The following is a 27,322-nucleotide window of genomic DNA, read 5'->3' on the forward strand; positions in this document are numbered from 1 at the left end:
TTCAATGATTACGTTTCTGTATAATTTTTATTTACAGCATGTGAGAGAACATTCATAAACCAATTGTATCGAACACTAAAAACTAGGATCTATTGTAAGAAAATAAAATAAAATTTAATGCAGGCCTCCAATTCACAAACATACATTTACAAAAAAATAGATACATTATCAATATTAATAACAATAATACAATGTTTCCTTATAAATGTGGTTCATTTTGGTTGGCTGGAATTGAACAATGTACCAAATGTCAGCCAGACGTTCTTATTTACAGAATCGCGTGTTGGGTCAATGTTGATACTCAAATGTTTTAAGTTTTTCTAGTGCTAGCATGCACTGGCTCGCACGGATATACCACAAGAGCTGGTAAACAGCTAATGACCAACTGTTCATTTTGACAACTTCCATGTTGATTGTTTACAATTTGTACATTTTGTTAAACACTTCCAACAATACACAGTTCAAACTTTTTTTAAATGTATGCTTTGGCCATTTAGCAGGCGTTCTTAAACATGTTAACATTGTTAACAGAGTTTTGTCTCAGTACAGTGTTGAATGTGAGGTGATATTCTGCGAGTCAGGGTGATGACATCTCTGTGAACAGATGTCGGATCTTAAAACTTACTTTGGATAGGTGGGTCCCCTGCGGGACAGTTGAGCTAATGTAGGCTAATGCAATTAGCATGAGGTTGTAAGTAACAAGAACATTTCCCAGGACACAGACATATCTGATATTGGCAGAACGCTTAAATTCTTATTAATCTAACTGCACTGTCCAATTTATAGTAGCTATTACAGTGAAAGAATACCATGCTATTGTTTGAGGAGAGTACACAGTTTTGAACATGAAAAGTTATTAATAAACAAATTAGGCACATTTGGGCAGTCTTGATACAAAATTAGGAACAGAAATGCAATGGTTCATTGGATCAGTCTAAAACTTTGCATGCACACACTGCTGCCATCTAGTGGCCAAAATCTAAATTGCACCTGGGCTGGAATAATACATTATGGCCTTTCTCTTGCATTTCAAAGATGATGGTACAATTTTTTTTGTTTTTTCCTTATCTTTTACCAGATCTAATGTGTTATATTCTTCTGCATTCCTTTCACATTTCCACAAACCTTAGTGTTTCCTTTCAAATGGTTCCAAGATAATGCATATCTTTGCTTCAGGTCCTGAGCTACCCTCAGTTAGATTTGGGTATGTAATTTAAAGCGAAAATTTTCAAAAAGGGACCGATCCTTAACCTCTTTTAATTTGAGCCAGTCTCCAACAGCAGGAAAATAATCCTGCAGCAACAAGAAATGTGAAATATCATGTGTACATATTATATTAATGGACATTTAATGTACATTTTGTAGTGGTTAATACATAAGGTAAAATCAAGTCTGAAATTTGGAAATTACAAACTTTAGAAGCCTTTTTAAACATAAAATACACTTCAAGTTTTAAAGGAATGTTCTGCAGCAGAGTTGATCAAATTAAGATCTTACATCTGTAGCTGTTTGCCTAGAGACTCATGCCGGGGGATGGGTATACTCAACAAGTTGTCTCATTCTCCAACAATGTTCTAGCTCAAACCTAGTTCTGAGCATAAGAATGGGTCTAATTCACACAGAAGTGTTTTCATTGTTAAACATGCAAAAGTTCCTTTATTCAGCACCATGTCGATGATTGCACGTGCCTTGTCTCCCCTCTCAGCTATCACCTTTACTGAGTCTTTTTCACAATCATTGATCGCTTTCTTCTGCAGGAGTCCGTCCAGGAGACTTTTAATATTAGGCTCTGATACTTTTTCCACAAACTTCCACCGCACAAAACGCAGCTGCTCCACGGCACGGACCTCCAGCCCACCAATCAACACAGTATCTGGGGGGGGGGGGGGGGGGAAGTAAGAGATACATTTGCCAAACATGTACTTGTGATGGAAGATACCTTCTACATTTACGTGTAGATGATCCACACTATAGATACGTGTATGACAGTAAAGGGACTGGATGGGTTTAAATAATAACTTACCGGTTAGTGGCACTTGGCGTGTCCATACCTCCTCATCCCCTCTCTTCAGTAGCCTAAGCTCCACATCCTCTGTATCTGCCTCCAGGAACACCTGGAAGGTGGGGTGGTAGTTGGGGCCGTAGTCACGGCGAAACCTTTCCGCCTGAAGCACATGGAAAGTCAACGTTATTTCTCCACCAACTGACATTCAGTACATGGATCAGCACAGCTCACATTTCAAAATCACACAGCATTTGGTACGACAATGTCACATTCACATGATCCAGGACATGTCTGCTAAAAACATGTGAAAAAATATGATTTATTGTACCAATGGTTGTATCTTGTTTTTCTCAGCAGAATCACAGCAGAGTTTGTATATTTCCCCACAGGTGAGCAGGCAGTTGGAGGGGATCTGAATGTATTTGCAGTCCCGCTGTAGCTTCTCCACCTGCAAGAGAGCTGATTATCAATAATAGTGCTTCGATTATCAGAGGAGAGACAAATTACATATTTTACTGCCTAAAGTGACTTTCAGATTCATTTTAGCAAAAAAAAGTGTCCTTATACTGAATGTAAGGGTTTTTGCACCTCAGTGACAGGCACGTTCACTGGAAGTAAATGTACGTTCAGAGTTGGCTTGCGGAGTTGTGGTTTGTGGAACAGCAGCACTTGGCCTTCCACTGAGGAAGAAAAGTAGGAGGATACCAGGCCCCATAAGGAGAGTTCTGTGATGTCCATCACAGCATGTGAGTCAGTCACCCTGACTGGCTGCAAAACTTCCACACTGTCACCAGTAACATGGGCCACAGATAAGGAATCAAAGCCTTTCCCTGCAATAGAGAAAACAGGTCATTTGTTGTGTTGATTTTGTAACAGGGTGAAGATTGTCCTGTCACTAGGTAGTCATTTTGAGTATTGCTATTGTGCTCTGGGATTGATCTTTCCAATTACTTCAAGGATAACGAGGTGATTAAGCACACCTGTGCCCCTCCCTTTAAAACTTATTTGGGATAGGTGGGACATTAGCTTCCCACCTGGCCAACATCCGGTGAAATTGCAGAGCACGAAATTCAAATTAAATTACAATAAATATTAAACTTTCATGAAATCACAAGTGCAATACATCAAAATATAGCTTAACTTGTTAATCCAGCCGCCGTGTCAGATTTCAAAAATACTTTACGGCGAAAGCAAACCATGCGATTGTCTGAGGACAGCGTCCAGCACACAAATGCATAACAAATCATTTTCAACCAGGGAGTTGCGACACGAAAGTCAGAAATAGCGATATAATATATGCCTTACCTTTGAAGATCTTCTTCTGTTGGCACTCCAAAAGGTCCCAGTTACATCACAAATGGTCCTTTTGTTCGATAATGTCCTTTTTTATATCTCAAAATTGTCCATGTGTACGCGCAATAAAATACTTCAGACCTTCACAGTGACACGAACAATTTACAGCCGTACTTCTTCATTCCTCAAAAGAAAAACATCAACCAATTTCTAAAGACTGTTGACATCTAGTGGAAGCCATAGGAACTGCAACCAGGGCCCATATAAATCAAGATTCCCAATGAAACCTGTAGAAAACACAATGAGCTCTAAAAACAATTAAAAGCTCTAAAAACAAACTGCCAAATCAGTTCTGTTATACTCACAGACATTATTCTAACCGTTTTAGAAACTTCAGAGTGCTTTCTATCCAAATCTACTAATTATATGCATGTCCTAGCTTCTGGGCCTGAGAAACAGGCAGTTTACTTTGGGCACTCTTTTCATCCGGACATGAAAATACCGCCCCCTACCCCAAAGAATTTAAACTGATAGAAATACTAATTATTTTGTTTCATGATTTTCAATTTGAGTGTCATTATTTTAATATAGCTTACACTTTCTCGTTCTGAACTTCTAAACTGAGTGGGACAGGCAAAAACCTGAGAAAAAGTCCAACCAGGAAGTGGGAAATCTGAGGTTTGTAGTTTTTCAACTCTTTGCTTATCCAAGATAGAGTGGAAATGGGGTCATATTGCACTTCCTAAGGCTTCCACCAGATGTCAACAGTCTTTAGAACCTTGCTTGCTTCTACTGTGAAGTGGGGGCGAATGAGAGGGGGTTGAGTCAGAGGTCTGCCAGAGAGACACGAGCTGACCATGCGCGTTCACGTGATAGTTAGCTTGCGTTCCATTGCATTTCTGAAGAGAAAGGAATTCTCCGGTTGGAACATTATTGAAGATTTATGTTAAAAACATCCTAAAGATTGATTCTATACATCGTTTGACATGTTTCTACGGACTGTAACGGAACTTTTTGACTTTTCGTCTGCTCCTAGTGATCGCGCCTCATAAATTTGGAATACTGGGCTAAACGCGCTAACAAAAAGGAGCTATTTGGACATAAATTATGAACTTTATCGAACAAATCCAACATTTTTTTGAAATCTGACACAGCGGTTGCATTAAGGAGAAGTGGATCTAAAATTCCATGCAGTACAGTTGTATCTTTTATCAATGTTTATTATTGTCACAGTTGCGTGTATAAGTGGCAGGGAAGTCAGGCGCAGGAGAGTCAAATAGAGTGTAGAATGGAGTTTTTTAATTATAGTCCCAATAACCTGCTCCATAACACTCATAGGAAAACATAAAACAAATATGGGTACGATGACCCGTCGCACACCTATACACATAAACACAACACTTGACAAAGAACAATCTCGGACAAACACATGAAGGGAAACAGAGGGTTAAATACACAACAGGTAATGAATGGGATTGACAACAGGTGTGTGGGAAGACAAGACAAAACCAATGGAAAATGAAAAATGGATCGATGATGGCTAGAAGGCCGGTGAAGTCGACCGCCGAACACCGCCCGGACAAGGAGAGGCAACGACTTCGGTAGAAGTCGTGACATTACCCCCCCCCCTGACGCGCGGCTCCAGCAGCGCGTCGACACCGACCTCGGGGACGACCCGGAGGGCGAGGTGCAGGGCGATCCGGATGGAGGCGGTGGAATTCTTTTAACATAGAAGGATCTAAAACGTCCTCCACCGGAACCCAGCATCTCTCCTCCGGCCCGTACCCCTCCCAGTCCACGAGGTACTGAAGGCCCCTCGCCCGACGTCTCGAATCCAAAATGGATCGAACAGAGTACGCCGGGACCCCCTCGATGTCTAGAGGAGGCGGAGGAACTTCACGCACTTCAGCCTCCTGGAGCGGGCCAGCCACCACCGGCCTGAGGAGAGACACATGGAACGAGGGGTTAATACGGTAATTAGTGGGCAGTTGTAACCTATAACATACCTCGTTCACTCTCCTCAGGACTTTAAACGGCCCCACAAACCGCGGACCCAGCGGAGGGGCAGGTTTCGGGTCGAGAGCCAGACCCTGTCCCCTGGTGCGAACACCGGGGCCTCACTGCGGCGACGGTCTGCGCCAATTTTCTGGCGCCTTATGGCACGCTGAAGGTGGACGTGGGCTGCCTCCCAGGTTTCCTCAGCGTGCCGAAACCAATTGTCCACCGCAGGAGCCTCGGTCTGACTCTGATGCCAAGGAGCCAGAACCGGCTGATACCCTAATACACATTGAAAAGGAGTAAGGTTAGTGGAGGAGTGACGTAGCGAGTTCTGGGCCATCTCTGCCCAGGGCACGAACTTCGCCCACTCCCCCGGCCGGTCCTGGCAATAGGACCGCAGAAACCTGCCCACATCCTGGTTAACTCTCTCCACCTGCCCATTACTCTCGGGGTGAAAACCTGAGGTAAGACTAACCGAGATCCCCAGACGTTCCATGAACGCCTTCCAGACCCTTGATGTGAAATGGGGACCCCGATCAGACACTATATCCTCAGGCACCCCATAGTGCCGGAAAACGTGTGTAAACAGGGCCTCTGCAGTTTGTAAGGCCGTAGGGAGACCGGGCAAAGGGAGGAGACGACAGGACTTCGAAAACCGATCCACAACGACCAAGATCGTGGTGTAACCCTGTGAAGGTGGAAGATCAGTCAAAAAATCCACCGACAGGTGCGACCACGGCCGTTGAGGAACAGGTAAAGGTTGAAGCTTACCTCTAGGCAGGTGTCTAGGAGCCTTGCACTGGGCGCACACCGAGCAGGAGGAAACATAAATCCTCACGTCCTTAGCTAAAGTGGGCCACCAGTACCTCCCATCAAGACAGCGCATCGTCCGACCTATCCCAGGATGACCAGAGGAGGGTGACGTGTGAGCCCAATAGATCAATCGGTCGCGGACAGCAGACGGAACGTACAGACGACCAGCTGGACACTCAGGAGGAGAGGGCTCTGCACGTGACGCCCGCTCAATGTCCGCGTCCAGCTCCCACACTACTGGCGCCACCAAACACGAAGCTGGGAGTATGGGAGTGGGATCCATGGACCGCTCCTCTGTGTCATACAGCCGAGACAATGCGTCTGCCTTGACGTTCTGGGAGCCTGGTCTGTAAGTAAGAGTAAACACAAAACGAGTGAAAAACATGGCCTACCTTGCCTGGCGAGGATTCATTCTCTTCGCCTGCCGGATGTACTCCAGATTGCGGTGGTCAGTCCAGATGAGAAAAGGGTGTTTAGCCCCCTCAAGCCAGTGCCTCCACACCTTCAAGGCTTCTACGACAGCTAACAGCTCTCGGTCCCCCACATCATAGTTTCGCTCCGCCGGGCTGAGCTTCTTCGAAAAGAAAGCACAGGGGCGAAGCTTCAGTGGCACACCCGAACGCTGAGAGAGCACTGCTCCTATCCCAGCTTCGGATGCGTCCACCTCTACCATGAATGGCAAAGAGGGATCCGGATGAGCCAACACAGGCGCCGAGGTAAACAGAGTCTTCAGGTGTCCAAAAGCCCTGTTCGCCTCAGCCGACCACTGCAAGCGCACCGGGCCCCCCTTTAGCAGTGAGGTAATGGGAGCCGCAACCTGACCAAAACCCCGGATAAATCTCCGGTAGTAATTGGCAAACCCCAAAAAGCGCTGCACCTCCTTTACCGTGGTTGGAGTCGGCCAATTACGCACGGCTGTAATGCGGTCGCTCTCCATTTCCACTCCTGAAGTGGAAATCCGATGCCCTAGGAAGGAGATGGATTGTTGGAAGAACAAGCATTTCTCAGCCTTGACATATAGATCATGCTCCAACAGGCGACCAAGCACCCTGCGCACCAGGGACACATGCTCGGCGCGTGTAGCGGAGTATATCAGAATATCAGAATATCATCTATATACACCACTACACCCTGCCCGTGCAGGTCCCTGAAGATCTCATCTACAAATGATTGGAAGACTGATGGAGCATTCATCAACCCATATGGCATGACCAGGTACTCATAATGACCTGAGGTGGTGCTAAATGCCGTCTTCCACTCATCACCCCTCCGAATACGCACCAGATTATACGCACTCCTGAGATCCAATTTTGTGAAGAAGCGTGCCCCGCGCATTGACTCCATAACTGTATTTATCAGAGGTAGCGGGTAACTATATTTCACCGTGATTTTATTGAGACCTCGATAATCAATGCACGGGTGTAAACCACCATCCTTCTTCTTCACAAAAAAGAAACTCGAAGAGGCGGGTGAAATGGATGGCTGAATGAACCCCTGACGCAGGGATTCAGAGATATATGTATCCATAGCCACCGTCTCCGCTTGCGACAGGGGATACACGTGACTCCTGGGATATGCAGCTTCTACCAGGAGATCTATCGCACAATCCCCCTGTCGATGGGGTGGTAATTGAGTCGCCTTCTTTTTACAGAAGGCGAGAGTCAAATCGGCATATTCTGGAGGAATGTGCACGGTGGAGACCTGGTCTGGACTTTCCACCGTAGTAGCACCAACGGAAACCCCTAAACACCTACCTGAGCACTCTCGCGACCACCCCGTGAGAGCCCTCTGTGGCCAAGAAACAGTGGGGTTATGACACGCTAACCAGGGTAGACCTAGCACCACAGAATACGCAGGGGAATCAATAAGAAAAAGACTAATCTTCTCCTTGTGACCCTCCTGCGTTATCATATTCAACGGTGCGGTGACCTCCCTGATAAAACCTGACCCTAATGGTCGACTATCTAAGGCATGAATAGGGACAGGCATATCCACAGACACAATAGGGAGCCCTAAACTATGAGCTAAATTTTTATTAATGAAATTTCCAGCCGCGCCTGAATCTACTAGCGCCTTATACTGGGACTGCAGGGAAAAATCCGGAAAAGTGACAGAGACAAACATAAGTGCAACAGAGGGCTCTGGATGAGAATGGTGCCTACTCACCTGGGGTGATGCCAGAGTGCCCTGCCTGCCTTCTCTATTCCCAGAGGAACCAACCCGGCACCGACCAGCAGTGTGATCTCTGCGACCATAGATGGTGCTCGAGCGGGAACCCCCTCCGGTCTCCCGGCGCACCGTCCCTCCCAATTCCATTGGTTCGGGAGAGAGGGTGCGGGAGGATGGAACAACCAGACCCCGATCTAGATGTCCACGAGTAGCCAGCATGTTGTCCAGCCTGATGGACATGTCCACCAGCTGGTCGAAGTTAAGGGTGGTGTCTCTACAGGCCAGCTCCCGACGGACGTCCTCGCGTAGGCTACAACGGTAATGGTCGATCAGGGCCCTGTCGCTCCATCCAGCGCCGGCAGCCAAGGTCCTAAACTCCAAAGCAAACTCCTGGGCACTCCTCGTCTCCTGCCTCAGATGATAGAGGAGCTCACCCGCCGTTTTTCCTTCGGGAGGATGGTCGAATACTCTCCTGAAATAAAGGGTGAACTCCTCAAAATGGTCCAACGCCGCATTCTCCTCTCTACACACAGCGCTGGCCCACTCCCGGGCTTTCCCGGTAAGGCATGAGACGAGGGCGGAACTCTTCTCCCGGTCGGATGGTACTGGGGAGACCGTGGCCAGATATAAGTTCAGTTTAAGGAGGAAACCCTGGCAGCCGGCAGTATCTCCGTTGTAACCCGTGGGTAGGGGTAAACGGATTTTGTTAGGTTCATGTGGGGAAAACGCGTTAAAGGTAAATCCCAGTTGTGGCAGTGGAGGCGCTGGAGAAACTCCCTGTCTCTCCCAGCGATCCATATTCTGGACAATGCGATCCATACCGGCGCTCAAACAGTCAATCTCCTTCGCTTGTTCCATAACGCGCTTTTCCACCTCCATGGGCGTCGTGTCCTCTCCTGCTGACTTCATATATTATCTGGTCAGAGATTCTGTCACAGTTGCGTGTATAAGTGGCAGGGAAGTCAGGCGCAGGAGAGTCAAATAGAGTGTAGAATGGAGTTTTTTAATTATAGTCCCAATAACCTGCTCCATAACACTCATAGGAAAACATAAAACAAATATGGGTACGATGACCCGTCGCACACCTATACACATAAACACAACACTTGACAAAGAACAATCTCGGACAAACACATGAAGGGAAACAGAGGGTTAAATACACAACAGGTAATGAATGGGATTGACAACAGGTGTGTGGGAAGACAAGACAAAACCAATGGAAAATGAAAAATGGATCGATGATGGCTAGAAGGCCGGTGAAGTCGACCGCCGAACACCGCCTGGACAAGGAGAGGCAACGACTTCGGTAGAAGTCGTGACAATTATGAGTATTTCTGTAAATTGATGTGGCTCTCTGCAAAATCACCGGATGTTTTGGAACTACTGAAAATAACGCGCCAATGTAAACTCAGATTTTTGGATATAAATATGAACTTTACCGAACAAAACACACATCTATTGTGTAACATGAAGTCCTATGAGTGTCATCTGATGAAGATCATCAAAAGTTAGTAATTAATTAGTGATCTATATTTATCTATATTTCTGCTTTTTGTGACTCCTCTCTTTGGCTGGAAAAATGGCTGTGTTTCTGTGAATAGGCTCTCACCTAACATAATCATTTGGTTTGCTTTCGTCATAAAGCCTTTTTGAAATCGGACACTGTGGCTGGATTTACAACAAGTGTATCTTTAAAATGGTGTAAAATACATGTATGTTTGAGACATTTTAATTATGGGATTTCTGTTGTTTTGAATTTGGCGCCCTGCAGTTTCATTGGCTGTTGATGAGGTGGGACGCTACCGTCCCACATACCCTAGAGAGGTTAATCGAGGTGTAGATTACATCTCACATTCCAGTGTTTGAACTTGTAAACAAGGCTGCATTGGATTTCCTTTAATTCGACTCCGTGCAGGCGATGGCAATGTCCGCTTTAGGTACTGTATAATGCCGGGAGCCATTTGTGTATTTGACAGCTGTAAAGCAACTCCACCTCTGACACCGTTAAAACATCCGCTAAAGCGGATCTGTTTGAATTGGGCCCTAAATAGTTTGCTGTGACATTTCTACGCTGTTTGATGGACTTCTGTAGTAGACAAGCAGTTTGTTTCAATTAGAGCTTTTTCATATTTACCTCTGTAACTGTAACACCTTAATTAATTAGTAATTAACAACATTTGTGTAATTCTGTCTAGCGTGACCTGTTTCCTTACCATGTACCCAGTTGAAGTCTTTAATGACTCTGTTCTATCCCAAGAATATGTGGGTGTTACAATTGTCTATTTGGCCAGATGTTGACATTAGAACTTTGATGAAGACGTCGTGTAAAACTCACCAGAGGGAATCTCACAGTGTGGGAGGTGTAACTGACGAACAGATCCCTGAGGACACTCAATGCTGAACAGAGGTCCGGCAGGTGTCCGGCCTGTGGAGTGCAGGAGACTGTCGTCCCATTGGACAGTCCTGTAAAGCACCTCCCCCTCCCCCTCCATCAGAAACACCAGCCCTGTCAACCTGCACTGGAACAGGCCTGCATGGGGGCACTGGAGCCTGGGGGTCACAGGACAGAAGTGGCACTCATTTGAATAAATATTTTAGTTGGTTTCTCACCCAGGAAGCAGTGTATGGGCCAGGAGAAACTATAATCCATTGTTCGGTTTTCTTTATATTTTAAATAAATGATGTCGCTTTGACTACGGCGATATAATATATATGAACGCTGCTGCCACCGCGTTATTACGTGTGACCGATTTGACATCACTGTGATCTGTATCAGAAAGTGGGCTGGCTGTCACTGGCAAAGCAGAGAATGCAACATTGTATTCTATTCATTTACAGCTCTCTTGCAGAATTTCCCATATTACCTCACATCGCTTCTAACAAACAGAGGAAGGAAATAGACGACATGGCCAAAGGCACAGTATGTGGGCATCCCTTCAAATTAGTGGATTCGTTGCTGACAGGTGTATAAAATCGAACACACAGCCATGCAATCTCCATAGACAAACATTGGCAGTAGAATGGCCCGTAATGAAGAGCTCAGTGACTTTCAACGGGGCACCGTCATAGGATGCTACCTTTCCAACAAGTCAGTTCGTCAAATTTCTGCCCTGTTAGAGCTGCCCCGGTCAACTGTAAGTGCTGTTATTGTGAAGTGGAAACGTCTAGGAGCAACAACGGCTCAGTCGCTAATTGGCAGGCCACACAAGCTCACAGAATGGAACCGCGAGTGCTGAAGTGTATAAAAAGTCAGCTGTCCTTGGTTGTTTTCACTACCGTGTTCCAAACTGAGTTCCCTAAAATTACCTACTGCCTTTTGGGCATTTTAGGGAATTGGTAAATGACAGACAAAATGTACAGTGAGCTCTAAAAGTTGTGTCTCTGTACTCCAGCATTTTGAATTTGAAATGATACAATGACTATGAAGTTGAAGTGCTGACAGTCAGCTTTAATTTCAGGGTATTTTCATCCATATCAGGTGAATCGTTTAGAAATTACAGCACGTTTTTTTTTACATACTGTAGTCCCCCCTTTTAGGGGACCAAAAGTACTGTATTGGGACAAATTCACTTATGTGTAATAAAGCAGTACAAATACTGCTTTAATATCATATCCTAACTTCCCCTGTTGTTCTAATTGTGAGAGGTTAGGATGTCTTGGGGTATGATATTTATGTAACTTTCTCGCTCATCATTATTCACGATAAATTATCCATCATTAGCAACATTAATGTAGAAGTGTTTAGAAACATATTCTATTCTTATTTACAATACAAGTGACTCCAAAATGACACAAAACATTATTTACCATTCCTTTCCTTTCTGTTGGGAACAAAATAATCTAACCAAATGCATCCAACCAGTTTGTGGAGTCTGTAGCTTGATGTTAGTCATTCTGAATACGGGACCACATACTTACCTGTTTACTACACAATATAATATACAATATACTGAACAAAAATATAAAGGCAACATGTAAAGTGTTGATTCCATGTTTCATGAGCTGAAATAAAAGATCTCAGAAATGTTCCATACGCACAAAAAGCTTATTTCTCAAATATTTGGTGCACACATTTTTTTTCCCATACCTGTTAGTGAGCATTTCTCCATTGCCAAGATAATCCATCCACCTGACAGGTGTGGCATATCAAAAAGCTGATTAAACAGCAGGATCATTACACAGGTGCACCTTGTGCTGGGGACAATAAAAGGCCACTCTAAAACGAGCAGTTTTGTCACACAACAAAAATGCCACGGATATCTCAAGTTTTGAGGGAGCGTGCAATTGGCATGCTGACTGCAGTAATCTCCACTAGAGCTGTTTGCAGAGAATGTAATGTTAATTTCTCTACCATAAGCCGCCTCCAACGTCGTTTTAGAGAATTTGGCAGTATGTTCAACCTGTCTCACAACCGCAGACAACATGTATGGTGTCATTTCGGCAAGCAGTTTGCTGATGTCAACGTTGTGAACAGAGTGCCCAATGGGGGTGGTGGGGTTATGGTATGGGTAGGCATAAGCTACGGACACAATTGCATTTTATCAATGTTAATTTGAATGCACAGAGATACCGTGACGAGATCATGAGGCCTGTTTGTCGTGCCATCCGCCGCCATCACCTCATGTTTCAGCATGATAATGCACAGCCCCATGTCGCAAGGATCTGTACACCATTCCTGGAAGCTGAAAATGTCCCAGTTCTTCCATGGCCAGCACACTCACCAGACATGTCATCCATTGAGCATGTTTGGGATGCTCTGGTGTAACCAACAGATGCATATCTGTATTCCTAGTCATGTAGAATCCATAGACTAGGATCAAATACATACATTTCCTAATATGAACTTTAACTTCGTAAAATATTTGAAATTGTTGCATTTTGCATTTAGATTTGTTGTTCAGTGTACTTTAATACACATATAAGTTAATTTGTCTCAATGCTAATACAAAAAGTGCTGTAATTTCTGACAGTCTTGCACTTTAACCTCATAGTCACTGTGTCATTTCAAATCCAACGTGCTGAAGTACAGAGACAAAACTACAACAACAGGCTTGCACTTTAACCTCATAGTCACTGTGTCATTTCAAATCCAACGTGCTGAAGTACAGAGACAAAACTACAACAACAGATTTTACTGTCCCAATACTTTTGGACCTCACTGTTTTTTTTCTAGCATTGTTTAGTATTGTTGTATTTCTGATGATACTGCCTTTATTGTTGTATTTATATAATTTATTCTATATATTATATCATCATGCATTGTTTTGTATGAAGCAGGGCTCCCCTTGCAAAAAGACAAATGTTTAAAGAAAGAAATAAAACAGTCCTATAAACTTCCTCTAACCTGGCAACCACTAGCAAACAATCAATGGAAGTAATAGGGGCGTGTTTTCTTTCTTCTTAATTAACATCAAACAAAATATGGAGTTGATTTGAGTTGATATGGCCGTGACATTTTGAACATTTGCACACGTCATCACTCCAACTGAGCGGCTGTTTAGACACAACTGAACCATGAATTACACTTTCTCCTGGTTTTTAGACTTCTGTCAGCGTGAGGAACCATCTAACATACAGGTTGTAAAATCCTGACCTACCCCTTCAAGTGAAAAATGTATTCATGGATAATAAAGGCTAACCTGTAATGGGTTTTTGTCAATTGTGGATGGATGTTTTTCAATTCAGGTTCTGTCAAAAGAGTTGGGGTCTGGAATAGAAAAAGGAACACAAACATATCAGCCAACACTTTAAGGTCTACATTCTCTCTACTAAGCAGTGATGATGTTAATAACAACAGGATGCATTACCGACAATTTTTGCCTCTGTTTGGAATGAGAGACTTTCCACGCCTGTGTTTGAGACTGTCATTATGCCATGCTTTGATACAATACAACTTGTATTAATCAAACTCTTATACAACTGTTATCCATAAACACACAACGACACAGAGCACAGAGTTAGAGAGCACTTTGTTTGTCTTTAAGACCAACTATCTGGCCATGGTGTTCATGCTGCATTATTGGTCCCTACACTCTACAAATTAAGGGGTTCAACAAGGCGTCTTCTAAGATCATCAAAGATCTCTGAAGAACTTTTAAAAGTTTGGGGGCAATTTTTAAAAGTTTGTAAAAGTTTGTTTCTTTTGAAATAGACTAAAATGAACAGCTTTGTTTACATAAGCAACATGTCCCGCTAGATCCATTGTCACGCCCTGGTCATAGAGAGCCATTGGTTCTCTATGGTATAGTAGAACAGGGCGTGACTAGGGGGTGTTCTAGATCCATTGTCACGCCCTGACCATAGAGAGCCATTGGTTCTCTATGGTATAGTAGAACAGGGCGTGACTAAGGGGTGTTCTAGGTTTATTATTTCTATGTAGGTGCTCTTGGTATGGTTCCCAATTAGAGGCAGCTGAGGTTCGTTGTCTCTAATTGGGGATCATACTTAAGGGTTCCCTGTTCCCACCGGCTTCGTGGGATATTGTTTTGAGTTAGTGCATGCAGCACCTCTGATGTCACGGTTCGTTGGTTCTTTTTGTTTGGAAGTTTCACTTGAAGAAGTATGTGGAACTTTAATCACGCTGCGCCTTGGTTCCGTCTCTCCACACAACCGTGACATCCTGGTGGTGCAGTGGACTGTCACGTTCCTGACCTTATTTTTCCTTTGTTTAACTTTGTTTAGTTGGTCAGGACGTGAGCTGGGTGGGTAGTCTATGTTTTGTGTTTCTATGTTGGGGTTAATGTGTTGCCTGATATGGTTCTCAATTAGAGGCAGGTGTTTGACGTTTCCTCTGATTGAGAACCATATTAAGGTAGGGTGTTCTCACTGTTTGTTTGTGGGTGGTTGTCTTCCGTGTCTGTATGTTTACCACACGGGACTGTTTCGTTTTCGTTCGTGTATGTAGTCTGTTCCTGTTCGTGCGTTCTTCGTTTATTTGTAAGTTCTCAAGTCCAGGTCTCTCTACATCGTTTATTTGTTTTGTAGTTTGTTAGTGTTTTCGTGTTACGTCTTTACTTTAATAAATATTGTTATGTCAACATTTCACGCTGCGCTTTGGTCCAATCCCTACTCCTCCTCTTCGGACGAAGAGGAGGAGAACGATCGTTACATGGACTAATTGATAAAGAACAATAGATCGTAGGTTTGAATCTCACCGATGGCGTGTCATAATATAAAATACATGTGTTTGCATGATTAGTGAATTTCCATGTGATTGGAGTTCAAAAAAGTTTACCCAAAATAAGCTAGCAGTGTTATTAAAAGTCTTATTGAAACATTCAGTGAATGAAAGGACGTTACGGTAAAACTGAAATTAATAGAGTCATACTACAACAAACGAAACGTGACACAGTATGTAAATGATATCACATTAGTGCAGAAAATGAAGATATTGATTAAACTGCTGTAAGTGAATGCTTGAATCTAACAATGAACTATGCAAAGGAGGAAAAGCTGTGTGCATTAAGGAAATATACGCCTGGCTTAAATAGAAGCCTGTCTCTAATAAGTGCCTGTTGTGTTCAGTGATTTAAGAAAATAAAAGCCCAGGCTATTAATTGAAGTTTTACAATATTAAAAAAGACTTGTTATTAAACCTCGTTAATAAATTACATCAATAAAACCTCCCAGGATAACTTTTAAGGAACCAGAGTAAAACGTTCTCAGAACCTCCTTGCTGTCATAGCTGTCGCTCTCCTCATCCTCGGATGAGGTGAGGAGAGAAGGATCTTCGGACCAAAATGCGGAGTTAGGGAAATATGCCATCTTTATTTACAAATACGACGTAGACTAAACAAAACAAAACACTTTCAAAACTTACAAAATAACAAAACGACGTACAACGGAACCTGAACATAAACTCACATCAACTAACGTAAACTCACGAACAGGAACGTACATCAAAACGAACGAACAGCCAAACAGCTCCAAAAGTGAATACAACGAACATAACGAAGACATCACAGGAGACAATCACCCACAAACACACAGTGATAATGCCCTACCTAAATATGACTCTTGATTAGAGGAAAATGCAAACCACCTGCCTCTAATCAAGAGCCATACCAGGCAAACCGAAACCAACATAGAAACAGGTAACATAGACTGCCCACCCAAAACACATGCCCTGACCAAAAACACATAAAAACTAACATAAATAGGTCAGGACTGTTACAGTACCCCCCCCCCAAGGTGCGAACGCCGGGCGCACCAGCACAAAGTCCAGGGGAGGGTCCGGGTGGGCAGTTGACCACGGTGGTGGTTCCGGTTCCGGACGCTGTCCCCATACCACCATAGTCACTCCCCTCTTCTGTCTACCCCTACCACTGACCACCCAAACATTACCTTCCCCTAAATAATCAGCTAGCACCGGAACAAGGGGCAGCACCGGGACAAGGGGTAGCACCGGGACAAGGGGCAGCACCGGGACAAGGGGCAGCACCGGGACAAGGGGCAGCACCGGGACAAGGGGCAGCACCGGGACAAGGGGCAACACCGGGACAAGGGGCAGATCCCGGCTGAAGGACTCTGGCAGGTCCTGTTTGGACGGCTCTGGCAGGTCCATGCTGGCTGACGGCTCTCGACGCTCATGGCAGACTGACGGCTCTCTACGCTCATGGCAGGCTGACGGCTCTCGACGCTCATGGCAGGCTGACGGCTCTCGACGCTCATGGCAGGCTGACGGCTCTCGACGCTCATGGCAGGCTGACGGCTCTCGACGCTCATGGCAGGCTGACGGCTCTCGACGCTCATGGCAGGCTGACGGCTCACGACGCTCATGGCGCTCTGACGGCTCTGGCTGCTCATGGCTCTCTGACGGCTCTGGCTGCTCATGGCTCACTGACGGCTCTGGCTGCTCATGGCTCACTGACGGCTCTGGCTGCTCATGGCTCACTGACGGCTCTGGCTGCTCATGGCTCACTAACGGCTCTGGCTGCTCATGGCTCGCTGGCGGCTCTGGCAGATCCTGTCTGGTTAGCGGCTCTGGCAGATCCTGTCTGGTTGGCGGCTCTGGCAGATCCTGTCTGGTTGGCGGCTCTGGCAGATCCTGTCTGTTTGGCGGCTCTGGCAGATCCTGTCTGGTTGGCGGCTCTGGCAGATCCTGTCTGGCTGACGGCTCTAGCGGCTCCTGTCTGGCTGATGGCTCTAGCGGCTCCTGTCTGGCTGACGGCTCTGTAGGCTCATGGCAGACGGGCGGCTTTGCAGGCTCATGGCAGACGGGCGGCTTTGCAGGCTCCTGGCAGACGGATGGCTCAGATGGCGCTGGGGAGACGGATGGCTCAGATGGCGCTGAGGAGACAGATGGCTCAGATGGCGCTGGGGAGACGGATGGCTCAGATGGCGCTGGGGAGACGGATGGCTCAGATGGCGCTGGGGAGACGGATGGCTCTGGCCGGATATGGCGCACTGTAGACCTGGTGCGTGGTGCCGGAACTGGAGGCACCGTGCTAATGATAAGCACCTTCCTACTAGTGCGGGGAGCAGAGACAGGGCACACTGAACTCTCAAAGCGTACTCTATACCTGGTGCGTGGTACCGGCACTGGTGGCACCTGGCTGAGGGCACGCACCTCAGGACTAGTACAGGGAGAAGTGACAGTGTGTACAGGACTTGGGAGACGCACAGGTGGCTTAGTGCGTGGGGCCGGAACTGGAGGCACCGAACTGGATACACGCACTATAGGGAGAGTGCGTGGAGGAGGAACAGGGCTCTGGAAATGCACTGGTAGCCTAGTGCGTAATATAGGCACTGTAGGTACTAGGCTGGGGCGGGGAGGTGGCGCCGGAAATACCGGACCGTGCAGGCGTACTGGCTCTCTTGAGCATTGAGCCTGCCCAACCTTACCTGGTTGAATGCTCCCGGTCGCCCTGCCAGTGCGGCGAGGTGGAATAGCCCGCACTGGGCTATGCAGGCGAACCGGGGAAACCATGCGTAAGGCAGGTGCCATGTATACCGGCCCGAGGAGACGCACTGGAGACCAGACGCGTTGAGCCGGCCTCATGACACCTGGCTCAATGCCCAATCTAGCCCTACCAGTGCGGGGAGGTGGAATAACCCGCACTGGGCTATGCACACGTACAGGAGACACCGTGCGCTCTACTGCGTAACACGGTGTCTGCCCGTACTCCCGCTCTCCACGGTTAGCCTGGGAAGTGGGCGCAGGTCTCCTACCTACCCTTGGCCCACAACCCCTTAGCCCCCCCCCAAGAAATTTTTGGGAGTTACTCACGGGCTTTTCGGGCTTCCGTGCAAGACGTGTCCCCTCATAATTCCGGTTACGAGCTTGAATCTCCGGCTTCCATCCACGTCTCCTAGCTGCCTCCTCATACCAGCGCTCCTGGGCTGTGGCTGCCTCACTCTTCTCACGAGAGCAGCGATTTCCTCCAGTTTGCGCCCAGGGTCCTCTACCAGACAATATCTCCTCCCAAGTCCAAAAGTCCTTGTTGCTCCGTCGAGCATTTTTCCCATACCGCTTGGTCTCTGTATTTTGGTGGGTGATTCTGTCATAGCTGTCGCTCTCCTCATCCTCGGATGAGGTGAGGAGAGAAGGATCTTCGGACCAAAATGCGGAGTTAGGGAAATATGCCATCTTTATTTACAAATACGACGTAGACTAAACAAAACAAAACACTTTCAAAACTTACAAAATAACAAAACGACGTACAACGGAACCTGAACATAAACTCACATCAACTAACGTAAACTCACGAACAGGAACGTACATCAAAACGAACGAACAGCCAAACAGCTCCAAAAGTGAATACAACGAACATAACGAAGACATCACAGGAGACAATCACCCACAAACACACAGTGATAATGCCCTACCTAAATATGACTCTTGATTAGAGGAAAATGCAAACCACCTGCCTCTAATCAAGAGCCATACCAGGCAAACCGAAACCAACATAGAAACAGGTAACATAGACTGCCCACCCAAAACACATGCCCTGACCAAAAACACATAAAAACTAACATAAATAGGTCAGGACTGTTACACTTGCGACCTCAATATAAACGCGTTGATGCTAGCTTGCTAACCAGCTATGTTAAGTGTATGGAAGAGGCTAGCTATCTAGCATCAAATTTGTAGTGGTTATGCGATGTGGAAACACTCGTTTTAAAATGTTCCTCCATTGGTCTCATTGTTGTCGCTTTTCTAATTCTGTGAATGTTACTAAGTAATTTGAACAAATTTGATGTTTAACGACATCACCTTCCTGATGGCAAGGCAAGGCAAGGCCTGACGACGTATCCGAAACTATATTTGGCCGACAAGAAGAGGGCGTGGAGCATTCAAGCCTGGTACGTGCATTGAGAGTGTTGGAGTTGGAATTTCAGTTTACTTCCTGAATTAACGGAATTAAAAGGGAATTGAACTCAACCCTTCAGTATGCCAACATTTAGGTTATTACTTACATGAATGTGGCTAGAAGTCTTAAAGCCCATCGGAATCCCTGAAATAAGAATCAATGGTCAACATTATTTCACTTGTTTTGGACTTGGAGACATCTGGTAGTCTATCTCAGAAACAAACCCACGGATATAGTATACACACCATTGTATATTTGTATTAAACCACATAAATAACTGTCAAACATAAATATAAATCAAGATATTCACCCCACATAATATTCTGTATAAGACTAACTTTCATCTGTGTATTCATTTTTTAGTAAGTCACCTATTTTGCCCCCAATGTCTTGGTAATTCAACATTGCCAGGTAAACATTTACTTCAGAAAGTTTTACACTCATTACTAACATTTAAAACAGGCACCATCATGTGGAATAGACCTAATACAAGTCAAGGTATGACTTACCTCGATTGAATGTTTTTGATTCTTGCATTCTGGTTCCCTCTGATCCAATGGCATCATCCTTTTGTTTCTTAACGTTTGCTCCAGATCCCACTGTACGCATTGTGTACTTTATGTCAAAAGCCACAGGGCCACTGATATTGAAGCCAAGGTAAAATGAGATGTTACCATCCTTCCACACACTGGCCTGTTTCTGGGGACAAATCTCAATCTCTTTATCTGCCATACGGGCAAATGCTTTATGCACTCTGACCACTCCATTGACACGAAGAAGGTGATCCTGAATGCAAGTGTCCCTGATCTCTGCACTGCCTCTTGTTTTATTGAGAGTCCTTGATTTCCTTTTTTTCAGATGCGCACAGATGTCGTCTATGCTTGATTTGTGAACAAGTCTTTTCAACCCAGCACCTTTTCCCAGGTAAAACAAGGGCACAAGTTCCCTAGATTGTAGGTACTTCTTGTATTTGTTGTCAAAGGCCTGTTTCATGCACTCAACATACTTGTTAAGATCAATGTCATTGGTGACATCGCCCTCTCTTGCCTCCTCGGGCCAAAACAGTAGGAGGACAAGGAGGTAAAACTCTGGAGTCCAAAGTTTGGTATTTTCTTCCACCATGAACTTCTGAAGAATGGCTCTAAGTTGTGGTAGAGTTGCGGGTTCTGGAGATGCGACTGGGACATTGGTCTGGAGGATGTTGGCCAGGATGTAATTACAGGCAGTGTTAACATCGTCAGGGTTTTCTTTATTGATTATTTTCCACAGCTCTGTGATTTTACTCAAGTTCGCATTTCGATTGAGAGAGGAGAGGCCAGGAAAGGTAGAGGCCATTTTTTCTTTGAGTGTCTTTAATGGTAGGTCCTCTTTTGGACTGGGGGCACTTGTATACTTGCAAAAACAATCAACAATGTCTCGCTGAAAGTATGGTGTCTGATCCTTCCAGTTCCTGGGCTCAGAGTAAGTGAGGTAACTCTCAAAAAAACTATAAAATTTCCTTTCAACCGAAACTCTGAGGCTGGTGATGAAATGCTGGTACTTCATGAGCTTTCTGTCCTCAAACAGCATCGAGAGATGTTCAGCTGATATTTCCTGGGTAAGGATTTTCCTCCATTTTGGGTTGAGATTTGTGAGGGAATTATAAACAATGTTAGCAACCTGTAGATAACCAAAGATTCCCCTGTTGTTGAAGGTGTGATACATTTTTGTTGGACTGTCACCCTCCATGTGATTCACTGATTCCTTTTCAGCTAACTCCTCCTCTTGTTTGAAAGCCTTGATGGCTTTCTCTGCCCAAAACAAAATGTCTCTGGTCCCTGATCCACCTGATTTTCCATTGACTTGTTTATACAAATGGTTCTTATGAACTTGTCCCAGTGTATCAGCAATGAATGAGTTGGTGGGAACTCTCTCTTTTGCTTTTTCAGCCCAAATCTCAGCTCTTGTAAAATCAGACATTTTGATGTAGTAAAAACGTGCAAGAGATTGAGGGTAGAACGGGTCATGCTTAAATGTTTCTGACGCGGTTTTCAACACATTTGCACATTCAGGAATGCCTTCATGTTTCTCAATATCTAGAATTAACCTGGAAAAGATCTCTTGGCCATTTGAGGTTGTTTCTCTCTTTGTTAACATGTCTTTGAAGAACAGTAACAAGGATGGCTGGATTTGTTGTCTGGTTAAGTACTGCAGGAAGTCCAGTGTTGCAGAGCTCCTAGCTATACCAGCATCTGCCAGCAACTGAACACATTGATGTGCAAGTACTGGGTGTGCTATGCGGACTCTCTTGTCTTCTCCTCCATGTCTTGAGAATGTGACTATGAGATCACTGAAAGGTTGCATGCGTTTCTTAAATGGCAGGTTCACACCGAAGGGGTCTTGATGGCTGAGGAATGCCTCACATTGTGACTGTAAGAGGTAGGAGCCAGGAACATAGGAGTTCACCAGAGCTAAAAAGGCAAAGAGTTTGGTGTTGCGGGAGACTTTGTTTTGCTGAAGATATTTGGTGATTTCTTTTCCCTTTTCTGAACAAAATGTTTTTGCCACGTATTCTTCATTGAAATTATTTTGCATTACGTTAAAGCCGTGAAACTTCCCCATCTCGTCTCTGTGATGCCTCTGTATTAGTTTTTCTTTGCTAACAAAGCTTGTTTTCTCTTTGTCAGAAAGACGTGATTTCAGGAGTAAATCTGCCTCAGTTCTACTCTCATCCTCCTCATCGTCTATGATACAGGTCGAGCGTATGCATTGTAGAATGATGACCACAGGGAATTTAGCACTGATTTTTTGCTCTGTTATTTCTCTGATGAGAAAGTCCTGTAAGTGGTCCCTCAGGTGTTCGTTGTCCTGCAACAGAAGCACTGTATTCTGGTTTTCTGGATCACCGGTTGCAAAAAGTTCGACCACCTGTTTAGCAATAGTCCTGGTGTCCGACAGGGGGTCTTTCTGGACTTGTTTGCCCATATCTTTCTTGTCAGAAGACGGGTCGACCAGAACAGCACACCTGAGCTCTTTCCTCAGGTCCCAGAGTATTTGCATGGCCAGGGTGGTTCCTCCACTGCCTGGCTGGTGCAACAGCTTAATACTGTTTACACTCCAACTGCCCTGTCTCTGTAACTTGATGAGTTCCCTCAGCTTTTCGTAACCATCTCTTCTGATAAATTCAATGTCCTTTTCTTCTCCTCTAGATGTGGCACTGCCATCAGAGTTTTCCCTCTCATCAGCCAGGTAAAAGGTCATCCATTTTGGTGGGGTTCCCTTGTAAAAATCTGACTCCGTCTCCAAAGCTACTGCTGGGTCGATTTGCTCTCCTTCAAACTCACTTGCACTCAAGACGTCTAGAAATGAGAGTGAGTCCTTGAGTTCACTGTCCATGAGAATTACCCCCCCTCCAGCATTGGGTAGGGTTGGCATCACTTTGCCTGCCATGACAGGTAGCTATGTTGGGACTCTCTCACAGTGGAGGGAAAAGAGATTTGCATCTGTGGCATCTGATGACGCCTGCAAAGGCTGATAATTCCTGTGGCAAGGAGGGAGTAACCTTTTCCCCTAGGCTATTACTAAGTACAGCACAGATTAGCCTGGAATATCAACCACTCCAACTAATGTATTGCATATATCTTATCTTAGCGAATCACATGAGTGCTAGGCATGGCCAAGAATCTGAGACGTATAGTGTGCTCAGAGGCTGTGTTCAGAGAGATTTGATTTGAGATAAAGCCAATGGTTGTTGATCAGGACTTTGTTCCTTGCTTTCTATTGGGTTTAACAAAGGCCACATTTGAATGAAGCTTTGTTAAACAAAGACGATGTTATTTTTACGTGGAGCTGTCATTTGTTCCAGTTGATCTTGGTTATTTTCAACATGTTTTGTCATGTTCAATCTACAGGGAGAATGTTCAGAAAACAAACAGCATTTCAGTCAAAATAAGATTGAGTTTGATGAATGAAAACCAGGATGGACAAAAATGTCTAAATACAATGAAAAAATACTGATACAAAATACCATAAAGATCAAGGGACAATTTCAGCTTGATCTGATATAATTAAAACACTGCAGAATTACTCATTTTACAAACAAAATACCATACTTGTATTTTGTAATGTACAGTATTTCATAAAAATATACAAATTTAGCATTTTCAGATACGAACATACATTTGCAAGTAGGCGGGGCGAACAGCAACAACATTCTCAGTAACGGTTCTCATTCTCAAAACCGTTTTAGTTGCTATGACTGTGATATGTTGTCGTTTATCTACCGTAATTGAGCAAGCCAATCTGAATAAGAGTGTCTGCTAAATTACCAAAATCAAAATATATAAGTGAAAATGAACACAACAAAATAAACTGCATTTTTTACCTAATTTCAGGGCGGAGCTCATTAGAATAATACTCAGCATGCTTTGCACGTGTTCACTTTTACATATACATTTATATTTTTGATGGAGCAGAAGCTCTTATTACACCCTAGTGCAATTAGACTTCTGATACCAATGCAGGGTGAAAAGGGGGGAGGCACAAAATGTAAACATATTTTGCATTTTGAAAATACAAATGACAGTATTTTGAGAATACCAATATCGAATACATTGGATTGTAGTTCAGCCCTGTGTAATTCAAAAGACAAAATACTCAGAAGTAATTAAAATACGTATGTCTAATACATGCAAAAGACAATTTCAGCTCGATATTATACAGCTAAAATACTGTTGAACTACGCACCTTACAAACGAAATACCATACATATACTGTAAAAGCATACACTTTTAAAGTTATGTCCTAGTGGATGGAAGGCATTTTGAAACCCTTTGCCCTGATTCCTCACCTACTGTATAAAGCTACTGTAAGCTGTCTGTATTTGTTGGTCTGTTGCCATAGAAGCCAGGAAAGCCAGCAAAATATGACCCCATTGGCCCCATGTGGGTATTCGGGGGGTAAGGTGGGCACTAGCTATCACACATCAAGCCCAACCTGCCCAGCACGTGCTTGCCTACACCAAGACCACACCAGCCCAACACAGGCTAGCCAACACCAAGCCCACACCAGCCCAACACACCAAGCCCACACCAGCCCAACACACCAAGCCCACACCAGCCCAACACACCAAGCCCACACCAAGCCCAACACACCAAGCCAACACCAGCCCAACACACCAAGCTCACACCAGCCCAACACACCAAGCTCACACAAGCCCAACACACCAAGCTCACACCAGCCCAACACACCAAGCTCACACCAGCCCAACACACCAAGCCAACACCAAGCCCACATTAGCCTTACACAGGCCAGCCGAGACCAGTCCAACTCAGGCCTAGCCTACACCAAACTCAAATCAGTCCAACACAGGCCTAGCCTATACCAAACTCAAATCAGCCCAACACAGGCCTAGCCTATACCAAACTCAAATCAGCCCAACACAGGCCTAGCCTATACCAAACTCAAATCAGCCCAACACAGGCCTAGCCTATACCAAACTCAAATCAGCCCAACTCAGGCCTAGCCTACACCAAACTCAAATCAGCCCAACACAGGCCTAGCCTATACCAAACTCAAATCAGCCCAACACAGGCCTAGCCTATACCAAACTCAAATCAGCCCAACACAGGCCTAGCCTATACCAAACTCAAAGCACGGGCTAACCCACACCAAGTCCAGCACGGGCTAACCCACACCCAGTCCAGCACGGGTTAACCCACAATCAAAAACCCAGCAAAAAAATTGGCAAAACACTACAATGAATACTGTAGTATTTACTGTGGTATACTGTAGTAGTTACAGTTAACTATAGTATAAATACTGTAGTAAAATAGAACTGTAGTATACTGTAGAATTTACAGCTAACTATAGTATAAATACTGTAGTAAAATAGAACTGTAGTATACTGTAGTATTTACAGTTAACTATAGTATAAATACTGTAGTAAAATAGAACTGTAGTATACTGTAGTATTTACAGTTAACTATAGTATAAATACTGTAGTAAAATAGAACTGGAGTTTACTGTAGTGTTTTTGCGGACATTACTGTAATATTTACTATAGTGTTTTTGTGTTATTATCTTTGACAGAGAATTGGAGGCTTTCTCATTTGCTCTTTTACTATTACTGGAGAAATACTAAAAGAGCACATTGTCTATAACCTGTAGACACTGTAGGTAGGACTGGGGTCTCAACAGATTGTTCAGCGCTTCTGCTATTTTTTATAACCTGCATATTGGGATATGGGGAGGGGAATGGGTATAAGCAAAGTAAATACTGTAGTATTTACTATAGTTAAAAAAAATGTAGGGTTTTGCAGACATTACAGTAGAATTACTGTAGTATTCTACAGTATACTACAAAATTCTATGGTAACTCCTACACATGCGGGATACTATAGAGTGTAGTATATTTACTACAGTATAGTCGCATCGGTCGAATGTGGGCGGCCTACATGGGGCCAATATTTTAACCCGGGTTGGGCCCAAATCGTGCCAATGTGAACATGTTTGCTGGGACTCCTACTTCCATGGAACAACAGTATGCAGGAGATCCTACACGTGACACACTGTGTTAATTCCCATCAACTCCGTTCAAAGTTATACACCTCCCTGCCGTTCTCAGTAATTAAACTCATAGCGAATGTAATTGCCATAGTATGTGTATATGTGGTTGTCAAAACGTATTCAGTTTTCCATTCACCACCAAAATACTTTTATTAACACGTCTAAACTCCACCACCATCTTAACAGTCACGTCCTCTGCCACCATCTTAACAGTCACGTCCTCTGCCACCATCTTAACAGTCACGTCCTCTGCCACCATCTTAACAGTCACGTCCTCTGCCACCATCTTAACAGTCACGTCCTCTGCCACCATCTTAACAGTCACGTCCTCTGCCACCATCTTAACAGTCACGTCCTCTGCCACCATCTTAACAGTCACGTCCTCTGCCACCATCTTAACAGTCACGTCCTCTGCCACCATCTTAACAGTCACGTCCTCTGCCACCATCTTAACAGTCACGTCCTCTGCCACCATCTTAACAGTCACGTCCTCTGCCACCATCTTAACAGTCACGTCCTCTGCCACCATCTTAACAGTCACGTCCTCTGCCACCATCTTAACAGTCACGTCCTCTGCCACCATCTTAACATTCACGTCCTCTGCCACCATCTTAACAGTCACGTCCTCTGCCACCATCTTAACAGTCACGTCCTCTGCCACCATCTTGACAGTCACGTCCTCTGCCACCATCTTAACAGTCACGTCCTCTGCCACCATCTTAACAGTCACGTCCTCTGCCACCATCTTAACAGTCACGTCCTCTGCCACCATCTTAACAGTCACGTCCTCTGCCACCATCTTAACAGTCACGTCCTCTGCCACCATCTTAACAGTCACGTCCTCTGCCACCATCTTAACAGTCACGTCCTCTGCCACCATCTTAACATTCACGTCCTCTGCCACCATCTTAACATTCACGTCCTCTGTAAACGTTGCCAGTGACAGGGGATTAGTTCAACCATTATTTCAATGAACTTCTGTCTAATACTATTTAATTTAGATAATCCCTTTATCTGCTTTGTCTTTTCCCTAATTTTATTATTGATACTTACTCTGCTCTCTCCTCTCTCCGGAATAGAGTTTATCTTGTGCTCTGTCGTCTCCAAATGGATCCTGCTGCACAGAGACAGATTTAGTTTCGTTTTTACTTAAATCACTCCTACATGTAGAAAAACATGATGCAGG

The 27,322-nt window shown here is 44.7% G+C and overlaps 1 protein-coding gene across 1 annotated transcript; it reads right to left on the reverse strand.

Annotated features, from left to right (window-relative positions):
- LOC129864168 (sterile alpha motif domain-containing protein 9-like) lies at positions 1–27,322 on the reverse strand. Its single transcript, XM_055936841.1, has 9 exons — positions 27,190–27,322; positions 20,100–23,474; positions 19,697–19,734; positions 13,918–13,985; positions 10,614–10,828; positions 2,594–2,835; positions 2,334–2,453; positions 2,024–2,165; positions 1–1,873 (listed from the first exon to the last, which is right to left on the reverse strand). Exons 2-9 carry the CDS (start codon positions 23,017–23,019, stop codon positions 1,575–1,577), a joined length of 4,044 nt encoding a protein of 1,347 aa, XP_055792816.1. The 5' UTR covers positions 23,020–23,474; positions 27,190–27,322; the 3' UTR covers positions 1–1,574.

Source organism: Salvelinus fontinalis, chromosome 10 (assembly GCF_029448725.1).
Source record: "Salvelinus fontinalis isolate EN_2023a chromosome 10, ASM2944872v1, whole genome shotgun sequence".
In the NCBI taxonomy this organism is placed as follows: Eukaryota; Metazoa; Chordata; class Actinopteri; order Salmoniformes; family Salmonidae; genus Salvelinus; species Salvelinus fontinalis.